At 44.6% G+C, this 12,336-nt stretch overlaps 1 protein-coding gene across 1 annotated transcript in view; it reads left to right on the forward strand.

The window, feature by feature from the left end:
• Positions 1 to 12,336, forward strand: part of CCDC38 (coiled-coil domain containing 38) — a 2,097,275-nt gene that overhangs the window by 1,980,422 nt on the left and 104,517 nt on the right. The window contains exon 13 of the mRNA XM_078675815.1: positions 178 to 271. Coding sequence (XP_078531941.1) covers positions 178 to 271 — 94 coding nt within the window. The remainder of the gene's footprint in view (positions 1 to 177; positions 272 to 12,336) is intronic.

The following is a 12,336-nucleotide window of genomic DNA, read 5'->3' on the forward strand; positions in this document are numbered from 1 at the left end:
GGCTGTAATCAAACATTTACATCTGAAAATGACTTTGTGAATCGACCATAAAATATTGGAGCGAATAACTTGTTATTGTGAAGATTTATGTGTGAAGCTGTGAATCATCCATGATCTCTTGTAATTGTACCAGACCTCAATGACTGATTTCTAAACAGAAACTATCTTATTCTGCAGAGTTCGAGAACAGAAGCTTAAACAACAAAAGAAAAACCAGGAAGAAAGACTAAGACGTGCTCTCGCGAGAGCAACTGCTGACCCAAAGATAATGGTTTGTATCTCCTTTTCTTAAGTATGTACTTGATTGTATTTTGAAGTTGTATAGCATTGTCAGTGTCAACGCAGGAGTTCTTGAATCTTGAAGACAAGCTACTGTAGCAGAAAACAGAAGTACTCAAAGTCAGGAAACCTAGGACTAATAGCCATTAGCAGGTATAACAATAAAGTTTCAAACATGAAACACTTAAGATTAAATGAATGTGCATTAGAGTCTGAAGAAGATTGTTCCATTATGAATTGGACTGGTACTCAATCCTGATGCCTGTCCCCTGAGTAAGGTTCTTACTTAGATGGAAACCACTGATGGCAAAATGATTCTTCGTAACTGGGTGGGATCTGGCTTATTGAACAGCCAGGTACTGTATGCTGGTCAAAGGTGGACTCTATTGGATGGACAACTAGTGAACAGATTTAGGACAGGGCACATATGATCTCTGTGTTAAAGTATAGGCAGAAGTAGGGCTTTGACATTATAACTTTTTTTACCTTGGTGATAGCACCCACTAGTTTGACCAGCTATTATATCCAGTAATAGAAAAAGTTGTTTACAGAGGTAAACATCTTGCAAGCTGCATAGTAATTAAAGATGCATACCCGACGAAAGCCAGTCTATTGACATTACGTTAGACACTTTGGGACCTTTTAAGAATCTCAAAATCTCAAAGCAAATTCTATCATTATTCTGCTTCTACTGAAAATATGTATATTTCTTTCAACATAGACACTCACATTTCTATTTAGGGGACTTAAACATTACACTCCAGTTTTTATGTTTCACCGGGTACATTCGAAACAGAAGAAAATCACGTTTGGAGAATAGGCTTTAAAATTGGCATTCCATAAACTTAGGAAAAATAGTTATATCAGGGTTGGGTCAACAAAGTGTATACAATTGAAGATTTACTGTGAAAAAAATACTAAGCTTGGATCAAATGAATGAAGGTGCAAGAAGTTCATGCTCTGTAAGGGGAAAGCATTCATGTTCACAAACAAATGCTCAACAAACCCAATGATGATGCTGAGTAATCATTTTCAATCCATCCACTATTCACCAAGAGCGGAACTGCAGATGAAAAGTGCAACAAACAATTGATAAAAATAAAGTACACAGAAGAGGATAGCATTGATGGGTTTTAAAAAGCAAAATTAAGACATTCATCAGGGTTGCAATCATAGGTGTCAGAAGTAAAATTTTAGAATTGAAGATATGCAGGCAGGAGGATCTTTGAACCAGAAAAGAATACCTTGAGTATACCTTGAGTACCAATGGGTACATGCCTGAAGTTTAGAGGCTATTCAGATGCCTGGTGTAAAGACAGAGATACCATTCTAAGCCAGTAGAGAGCAGGATTCATCATTTCCACCCACATTGGTGATCCATTACATCCAACAGATGAATCTTGCCAATGGTTCAAAATGTGTCTCCCCTCACTATTCATCAAATGCCAGAGTAACTTTCATGCCAGCACCTGTACAATTTGTAACAGCAGACGATCAAGTTGCTCTCCAGTGGTACCTCCGGCTAAACAGTTTCCCCATCAGTGCTTGACGACCTCTTGACTCTTGGCAACATGAGCCTTATCTCGCCTGGTCGTTTATATATAATTACAGACCTTAGTAGTCATTGTTAATAGCCAAAATATATTCTTTATTTGCAATGACAATACAAAGCTAAATAAACGTAATTCAGGAATTTATCATCGGCAGTAGGAATGTCATCGACTGTGTCGTCCTGCTAGTGCTGATGTTGACAGTGTCTTGTGGATAACAAGATTCTTGTCGACGAGATGAGGGCATTGACGTATTAGTTGTCATCACCGGTGATGGTCTCGTAAACGAAACAGTGTTGACCATTGTCATCGATACTCGTGTCGACGGTGATGTTGCTGTCGACTGAGCATTGGGAGTAATTTTATGCCTCGCCGTCTACTGTTCAGTAGTAGAGTAAAAATTCTGACATTCCCCTGTCTTCTCAGATGGAGTGCTGAATAGAGAAGAGTCCGCCTCTGTTGAGATCTGTTTTCTTTTCTCCTTTCTCAGAGGCTCTGTGTCCTGGTCAGAGGATCTTGGCCTTTTGTGTGTCCTCATGGATGTGTCTATGTCTTCCTCAGAAGAGGTACATTTCTGTGTTTTAGTCATCTGTTGCCACAAAAGGAGCATCCCCTCACTGTACTTAAGAGTAAAAAGTGTGACATATGATATGTTCCACTCCTTTAACTGGTGTTGGGGGTAGAGGCAATAAAGACCGTTGTTGCAAATAAGAAGCACACAAGTAGGATTCCAAGAGTCTTCTTTATTACTTCTTCTCACCATCACAAGTTCCAGTCATCTGGTGTCAGCTGTGGAATGTTCGCACATTCCTGCCAGGGCTATACCAAGGGAGAGGCAGGCGGGGGGGGGGCAGCGGGGCAGACCAAGTGAGATTACAACACATCTCCTTATCAAGAGAAAGAAAAGAGGAGAAGAGGAAGGGCACTGGTGGTAACATGCAAGGGGTACAAGGCAGTGACAGGCTAGATAAAAAACATGAAAATGCAGATCTCTGAATAAGGGATATCATGGGGTTGCAATACGGACACATAAGGCATGCGATGACACAAGGAATATCAAGTGATACAATAATCTTTGGTCCACCGTGGTACAGCTGTGATCCTTGATGACCTCCTAGGGGTCACACGAGTCGTACCACGCAATTGTGTCTCTGTTTGGGGAACACCTACTTCTCTGTGAGGGACAATCCTGTCCATACTCCACGTTTGTCCATTGGCTAGCTGGACCACATTCCTACCAACTTTGATTATTCCCAGGGGTGCACAGAACCTGGTGGCATCCCTCCTTTTAGTCTTAGGAAAGTGTATGCGAACCCAATCCCCTTCCCTTACCCTGCTAGCTCTCACATGTTTGTCCGCATTGTACTTTGCTACGTACTTATCTTGGTGATCTCTACAGCACTTACCAATTTCATCCCGTTTAACGTGACACTTGATCCGTCTTTCTACCGGGGGAGAAAGCCTGGTTTTAGGAATTCTCCCTTTTAACGAGGTGAAAGGGGATATCCCAGTCACTAGGTTAGGAGTGGTACGGTAGGCCCAGAGAGTTTCCTGCAGGGCCCCAGATGCTGATATGCTTAATATCTCCGCCCGTTGTATACACTCTTTTACCAGGTGGTTCATGCACGGGGACAATACAAGGCAGTTTTCTAGTGGAAAATACCCATGTCAGAAAGAAATTCCCTCATTTCTTCTGAGGTAACTGCACCCCGTTATCAGTGATTAAAATGTCCGGGATGCCTTCCTCGAAGAAGGTATCTTTCAGAAAGATAATGAGTATCTTGGTATCAATTTGGTGGACACACCTGTAAACCACCCACTTAGAGTGGTAGTCCACCAGGACCAGTATAAACCTTTCCTTCAAACTCATGAGGTTTAGGGGGCCAATTATGTCAAGAGCAAGTTTGGACCAAGGCTTATCTGGTATTAACACTGGGGATAGGGGTGGTTTCCTTGCCTGATGGGTCTTATCGGCCTTGCTACACTCGAGGCAGTCCCTCACTGTGTGTTCTGCCATGGTATCCATCCCTGACCACCAGAAGTCCAGCCTGATCTTGTTTTTTGTTAGGCTATGACCCAAGTGACCCACATGTGCTAAGTCTACTATTTTTTGCCTGAGTGAGCTCGGTGGAACAATCTTTTCCCTTCTGAACACCATATCATCGTGAATGTTAAGTTCCAGCTTCACCTCCCAGAACCCACTCAACGCAGGTGCCACCTTGCTCTTCTCATTAGGCCATCCTTTAACTATACAGTCTTTTAGTGCTTGCAAATCCTTTTCTGTGGTAGGTAATAACGGGGTAAACCCTTTACTCACCGACCTGGGTCAACATGTAGTTACAAAAAAGGTGGTCGGTTACATAACATTTCCTAAAATAATTTCATCAGTAATTGTTAAAAGGTACACACATAAACAGAGGGGATATGGAACTGAATTTAATTCAGCTGTATTCAGTGATGTCCAGTACTTTCACAGGTATTATATTTCATTTCATACAATACGTAACAATTGATGAAGTCATCATTCAATACAGTGCTCGGTGGGTGTCAAAGGAAAAAGGGGTTGGATTCAGTTAGGTAGGGTGTGGTTGGAATAGGTAGGGGGACATGGAAAAGGAATTGTGTCCTGTGAACAATTCTGCATCAATCTGAGAACATTTCCAGTCTTCAATAGATCACACAGTTCCCTATATAAACATTACACGGGGGCCATATATGGCTATTTCTGTTGTAGCGTGTATGTTGAAGATAATGTTGTCGACGTTTCGACCCCTATGGTAAGGGCAGGTAGTACCTCAGTCTAGGGTCTTCATCAGGACTATAGAAGTATTGAGCACATATATTATGGCGTTAAAGATGTCCCACTTCAGTTGGAGACTTGCGCCGTTGAGAGGGTTTAGGTTCTTCTGCGAAAGAGAACTGTAGGTGGATGTATGGAGTCCCAGATGAGTTGAGAGCTAGCGTCGTAAAGGTGAATTTGAAGATCCCCTTCAAAGGGGAATCGGTGTTCGTGTCCGGTCTTTGTGTCCATTAGTAGGTGTAGTGGTGTAGGTCAATCACACCATCTGTAAGAATTAGTCAGAGAGACGGTCTTTGTGTCCATTAGTTGGTGTAGTGGTGTAGGTCAATCACACCATCTGTGGCTCTGCTGGCGTGAATCTTCAGCGGAAACCCTTTTCATCCTTCAAACTCTGCTCCCACTCCTCTTTCCTAAGGCATGTCAACTTCAAAACCCGCTCCTCGACTTCAGCTAGCACCTCACCATTATTAGTACTATTAGATGAGCGGGACAAGAAGTCTGCTACCAAATTTTGCGAGCCTGGCATGTACGTCACAGAGAAATTGTACCCCTCCAAACCGCAGATCCACCTAGAAATGCGTGGCGTGTTTTTTCTGACCCTTTTGTAGTAAAGGCGTACATGAGGGGTTTGTGGTTGGTCCTCACAGTGAAGGGAATGCCCCAGAGGAAGAAACGGAAATGTTTGATGGCCCATGTGCACGCCAACGCCTCCTTCTCCACCACCGAATAGTTTATCTCCGCCCCTTTAAGGGCGCGAGAGGCAAATGCCACCACCTGTTCCTTGTTCTTATCCATCTGGGTGAGGCTAGCCCCAATCCCTTACTGCTAACATCAGTGTATAGAATGGTGGGTTTGGTCGGGTCAAATCTACCCAACGATGGGGCTGAGGCAATGCTATCCTTTACTGTGGTGAACGCCACTTGACAATTTTCATTCCATGTGAAGGGAGTTCTGGTCTTCAGCAACATTCTTAGGTGTTCTACAATGTCAGCATAATTTTTTACAAACTTAGCATAATATTCTAATAATGATTTCAGTTTTTCTACATTACTTGGTGGCTTAGTTCCTTGAATGGCTTCAACTAAATCTATCTTGGGCTTAATACCATCCTCCGAAATTGTATGGCCCAGGTATTCAACTGACCCCACCCCTATGCGACACTTCTCCTTCTTTAGGGTCAACCCAGCTACTTCCAACTTAGTCAACGCCTTCCTCAAAATGAAATTGGGCTCCTCCACGTCCTTCCCATAAATGAGAATGTCGTCCTCGAAGCACATGGTATTAGGGAGACCCTCCAGCTCATGTTGCATGATCCTCTGGAATGCAGCGGCTGCTGAAGCCAAACCAAAGGGCATGCGAATGTACTGAAAGGCTCCCAACGGGGTAATGAAGGAGGTGAAGTGACGTGAATCTGGGTGTTATTCCACCTGGTGGTAAGCGGAAGAAAGGTCTAGGATGCTGAAACAACTAGCCCCCTTAATTAAGGTGAGGACCTCGTGTATGCGTGGCAATGGGTGTCTGTCCACCCATATGCTGTTGTTAAGGTCTCTAAGGTCTACACACAACCAAATGTCCTTCCCCGAGGATTTGGTTGTCAAAACGATTGGGGCCAACCATTGTGAGCTGTCAATAGGCTCGATAACCCCTTGAGCTAGCAGTCTGTCTAATTCTGCTCGTAGGGGGGCCTGCATCAAATGAGGTATGGGTCTCACTCTATGAGCAACTGGCTTAGCCTTACTTTTAAGTGTTATGGAGTGCTGGTTTTTTAAGTAAACCTAACTCATCCGTAAACACCTTGGGAAAATCCTCACAAACTTCATTTCCTCCCACCGATTGGTCCACAAGGAGTACTTGGTTAGGGCTATTGGGGTCCAGCTTGATGCCTAACTCACGTTGGTGCTTCCACCCCAACAGACTAGACCCTTTTTGTGTGAGATACATTTTACCCACTTTGCTCCTTTCCTTAAACCCTATGTTCATGGTTCTCATGCCTACCAAGGGTATGGGGTCCCCATTGTACCCCCCTGGATGTATGTCAGCAGGTTGTATATTCTGTTGCCACGTGGGAAACATTTTAGAGAAGGTGTCTGCTTCCACTAAAGTGTAGGGTGAGCACGAGTCTGCAAACACTGTAACTTCCCTCTGGTCTAAGGGGTAAACATCGTTTACAACGATGTTTTCACAACGCGGTACCTTTACACCGCGGCTGTGACAACGCAAGTCGTTACCACGACTTGCGCTGGAGGGCGCTCAAGGTCTAAAAATAGTTAATTTACTATCCTAACACCTTCCCTAGGGTCCACGGGGACTGGTGTTAGAATAGTAAATTAAACTATTCGAAATCCGCGCCCCCCCAACGCAAGTCGTGGTAACGACTTGCGTTGTCACGGCCGCATTGTAAAGGTATGCGTTGTGACGGTACGCGTTGTACCGTCATATATCCGGTCTAAGGTAATGGTACAAGACGGAAAATCACTGGTCTTGTCTTCATCTTCAACTTTAAACACCAACTTAACTTCTTGGGAAGGCTCCTGTTCAACGGAGTGGACTGACTTCGATTGGTAATCTCTACAGAGTCTAGCCAGATGGCCCCTCCTGCCACATCTGTGGCAAGTGACCGATCTGGCTTGGCAACCTGTGCAATTAGCCAGGTGATTGGGGCTACCGCATCTGAAACATTGAAGTTTGGCCACTGGAGGAACAACGCTGGGACTTTTACTCTTACTTTCTTTATGTTTTCCTGTTTGTTTATGGCGTTTACTTCCGTGCTTTTCTCCTCTTCTTTCTTCATGGCTACCATACAATCCACAGTGTGCTCAATTCCAACCGCGATATATATCGCTTGTTTTAAATCTGGTTTGGCAACAAGGAGCCTTTCTTGGATTTTTATGTTGTTGGTGCATCTAACTAGTTGGTCTCTAATTAGAGAATCCTGTAGAGCCTCAAATTCACACGTGTTGGCTAAACCTTTAAGAGCTGCAATGTATGTCTTGACCTTTTCTCTTTTACCCTGCACTCTAGAAAAGAATTTGTGCCTTTCCAAAACGACATTGATAGTTTTGCCAAAATGTTTTTCCAACCTACTTACTGCTGCTAAATATACATTTTCGTCATCATCACTGTCCTCTTCTGCCTCCGCTGATATATTATCATATGTCTTGCGCCCTTCAATGCTTAAATTATGCAGTAACGTATGCAGTTTCCTTAAAGCTGAGAATTTTTCGCCCCCAATAGCAATAAGGTGAGACTCTAGAAGGCCAAACCACTGTTTCCACGGTAACTGTGGCTCTCCTACCTCATTCAGAAATGGTGGTGGCTGCGACATATTATTACTGGCCAAACTATGGTACTATAGTAATATACTAATTCAGCTAGAACTTATCAAAAGGGGCGTATTCCCCTGCCTTCTAAATGAAGCTTCAAAGACTGCACCATATATAATGTCCCAAGTCCAAAGGTCCAGCTGTGCCTGTCAACGCATGAATTAGCAGACAAGGAAATTAAAAAAAAATAATCTAGTCAGGCAGGTAATGAAATATGATGCACTGCACAAAAGACGATAAAAGAACTAGGGCAGTGGTAATCTCACAACATATTTACTCTAAATCAATGAAACATCAGCTGTGTCCATCAGCGTTGAATAGATAGGCAGAATCACCCAGAATCTTCAAATAATACGGAACTTAAAGAAAATCAGCTGTGCCTGTCAGCGAAGATAGCCCAGGCTGGAGGAACACCAGACCGTGAAGAGTTAATCACTCGAACACTGCTCTGAAGGAGGCGCCGCTCAAATGTGCCGCCTCCGGAGCTGACGCGCCTTCCTGAGGAAACTGAGAGGTGTCGGACGCCCAGCACGGTGCCCGCAGAGCTCGCTTGCCCCAAGGAGCTGCACCCTTTGAATTCCTCCTTAAATCATCACTGCGGATGGAAACGTGGGCACAGACGCCGGAGCAGGCTGACGCTTGGGGCCAGCAACCAAAGGATTATGTCTCGATCCCTCGAAGAGAACCGAAGCAAAGGCCAGTCGCCGATCCGGGAAACACTTAGGGCCCGCCCCCTCAGGATTCCACATCTATCCCTTAATCACAGACCTGTCATCGGCGCCAAGAAACGGTTCCGACGGTCGCCAACCTTACACACTCCTTCCTCCGGGGTCCTCACCTCAGGGTATAGGTACACTTCCCCCGCCGCCAGCCACGACTTCCTTCAGCAGGTGCCGGGGTGTGACACTTCAGTACCGGTGGGTACCGTTCCTCACTTGCCCCACAACAACAGTCGGGACAGAGTTGCCAGATCGCTGGTGAAAGTCTTAACCAACCCTCAGTGGTGGCTACACTCTCCTCACCTCCTCAGCGATGCACCAAGACTCCACGCACGAAACAGCATGGGAAACAGCACTGTCAGGAGGTCTCTTCACTTTAGCTCCACGCAGGAAGAAACGCGGTACACAGGAGGCAAGGCGACTACAGGATAACAGGTCTTCCTCTCAGCTCTTGAAGGTCCAGGGTACAAGGTATGATCCTTACTTAAATTCTCATGGCTGCACTGAAGTATGACTGGGGGTGATGGTGATCCGTCCCCACACGGTTTTCCGTCGCCAGTGTTGCAAATAAGAAGCACACAAGTCGGATTCCAAGAGTCTTCTTTATTACTTCTTCTCACCATCACAAGTTCCAGTCAGCTGGCGTCAGCTGTGGAATGTTCGCACATTCCTGCCAGGGCTGTACCAAGGGAGAGGCAGGCGGGGGGGGGAGCGGGGCAGACCAAGTGAGATTACAACAACAGTCTTTATGTAGGCCATCCACATGCAGTCTTTTCTTTTCACAGGTTTTGCAGGATCTGAAGAGGCTTTTTTTTAAAGTTTCAGACTTGGTAGTTGTCGGGCTAGATCTCCGATTGTAGAGAAGAAAAACTGAGTAGAGTTCAAGGAGACTCCCTTCACACGACGTGTGGTAGAAAATCTGAGGGACCCAGTCTCTCTTGGGAGTGTTCTAGAGGGTGCTGATGTCTGATTGGTTATAGTTCAACCTTGGTATTTTTATTAAAAGGACATAGATAGGGTATTAAACTGACTTTTGTTTTTACCATTACAGCTTATGATAGTGATACACACTGCTTTAGTATGGTACAGTGGGACTCCCACTTCGATGATGGGAATGATTCAAGCATGTGGTCTATTAAAGATCCAACACTGGAGAATGATGGGATCACGCGAATCAAAGGAAAGATGGAAAGAAATCAGCCGGACAAGTCGATCCATAGGCCATTCCCCGGTGTCCCTGGCGGAAAGTACCTCAAGGTGAAGCTTAGGCATTTTTTGTTTTCTTCAGTGGCAAATTAGTCAATGGCAGGTGTGCCCAATTGTTGGAAGATGTTTTGTACGATATCATAGTGTAAGACCCACTTGTGGATTTCTTGTAGAAACCTGCTTAGTGTCTGCCTGAGCATTTTAAACACCCGGAAGGTGAGTTGCTGTGATCATTAGGTACCTGGCTATGAGCCATTTCCAGATTGTTTGGCCCTCGTGTGACAAAGGCCTGGACCTCGTCCCTCCCTGCTTGTTGAGGTAGCACATGGTGGTTGTATTGTTCGTCTGAACAAGCAGATGAAAAGATAGATGAAACACCTTCAGTGGTAAATGGACTGCGTGTAGTTCGAGGAGATTGATATATGTCATCTCTCTCTGTGACCACTTGCCATGAATTTGTGGGTCATCTGTTTGGGCTTCCCATCCCAGTAACGAGGCATCCTTGACTATTGTTTTAGGAGAAACCTCCTAATGAAAAGGCATACCTCCAAGCAGGTATGCTGGAGTGCACTACCATTTCAGGGACTGCTTTGCATGAAGGGATAGCTCTTTCCTGTCTTCCTAATTTACTGTTAGTTGGTCCCACTGGTCCTCGAGATATTCCTGCAGAGGTTGCATGTGGAGACGGACATTGGGTGTGAGGAAGATGCAGGAGGCCATCGACCCGAGGAGAGAGGATACTGTTCTCACAGTTGGATGCGAGGCTTTAATGAGAGAATGACATTTCAGAAGGATCGATTAGCATCTCTCCTCTGAAGGACTCTTGCCTCTAAGGCTTCCACATAATGTAAGCTTTGAACCAGGACAGGCGTTCACTTGATGAGGTTGACAAGAAGGCCTTATTTTTGAAGAAGATTTCAAGTCCAGTTGTAGTGCAGCTGAACTTCCTGAGATTACGGCGCCTTGATTAGCCAATTGTCTAGGTATGGGTAGATAAATATTTTTGGCTTCCTGAGATCGGCAGCCACTACTGCCATGCATTTGGAGAATGCTCTGGGTGCTGACTTCAGGCCAAATGGAAGTACTTGGTACTGATATTGGTCTTGCCCTGTGGCAGGATTCTGCACAAACACAGAACTATGCACAGGATCATGGGACCTCGGTGAATAGAGACTGAGTCTTCCTACCCCCTTAGTACCCACGAGCCCAGGACTGACTAGCTATAGTGTCTCACTTGTTCTCCTACTCACTTACAGAGAAACAAAACATTAGACACCCCAGAACACAACACTCCCAGATATCTCAGGAATCGCTGTAACAAGACACACCTTTTAACTTGCCCTCTTGTACTCGTCCAAAATAATATCTGATAGAGTAACAAAATAGTTCAAAATATTTATTTTAACTAACGTGCCCTAGCATGCAGTATACGTGCCACAACAAGCAGGAAAATGCATTGTACAAATATAGTCAGCATAGCAGCTATTCCATAAATCACGGAGGAAGAAGTCATCATAAAAGACAGTGGAGCCTATCCTCCCTCCCCTTGCTAAGAAGCAGTATTATTATATATTAATAGATCTCTGGGCTTTGTCAGCATACCCCATACCTCAGCCTATAGATGGTAGTTCTACATCACAGGTGCTGTTTCGTTCTTCTCCCTGGAAAGGTCCCTCTCCAAGTGTGTCTCACCTAATTTGTGTACCCCACTAAAAACCAAAGTATGTTGTCCAAACAACAGCTGCATTGGTATGTTTTGTCTAAGGGCTAAGGTCTGGTCAGAACAAAATAACAAAGGGCATTGTTGTTCAACCTTGCACAAAATGTTCAGTCAAAATCCCAGGAACATGCAGAGTGTGGACACAGCAATGAGTGTTGTAGAAATGTGTGCAAAAGCAGCAGGTAAGCTGCAACATGCTTAAGCTAAGTTAGTGAAAAACGACAATGTCTCCACGGGCCACGTCACAGCCCCACTGTGAACCTCAAGAACTTTTGATGCTTTCTGGCTATTGTTATATGAATGTATGCATCTTAAAGGTCGATGGAACAGAGCCGATCCCCTTGGTGTATTTGGGGATAGAGTTGATGTAAAGCCAGAATCTAGAACTTCTCTCGCCGAATCCCCTTGTTGGCTGTTTTGAGGTTGAGTATGTGTCTGAATCCATACTTGCCTTTCTTTTTCCCCAGAAAGCACCTGGAATAAATGCCTGTCACTTGCTGTTTGTGAGGAACAGATTACACTGCCTGCTTTTGTAAGAGGATGTTGACCTGAAAACGAAACAATAAGAGTTGGAAACTGGATGGTTATGGAGGTATGTGTAGGAAAGTATGATCTTTCTGACATTGGTGCTCCCACTTTTTGCCCGGTGTCAGTATGTTTAGACTGTATTAAACTGGGATCCTGCTAACCAGGATTACAGTGTTCGTGCTCTTTCCCCTAAATTGGTTTGGTAAGTACT

This window comes from Lissotriton helveticus, chromosome 1_1 (genome assembly GCF_964261635.1).
Source record: "Lissotriton helveticus chromosome 1_1, aLisHel1.1, whole genome shotgun sequence".
Classification (NCBI taxonomy): domain Eukaryota; kingdom Metazoa; phylum Chordata; class Amphibia; order Caudata; family Salamandridae; genus Lissotriton; species Lissotriton helveticus.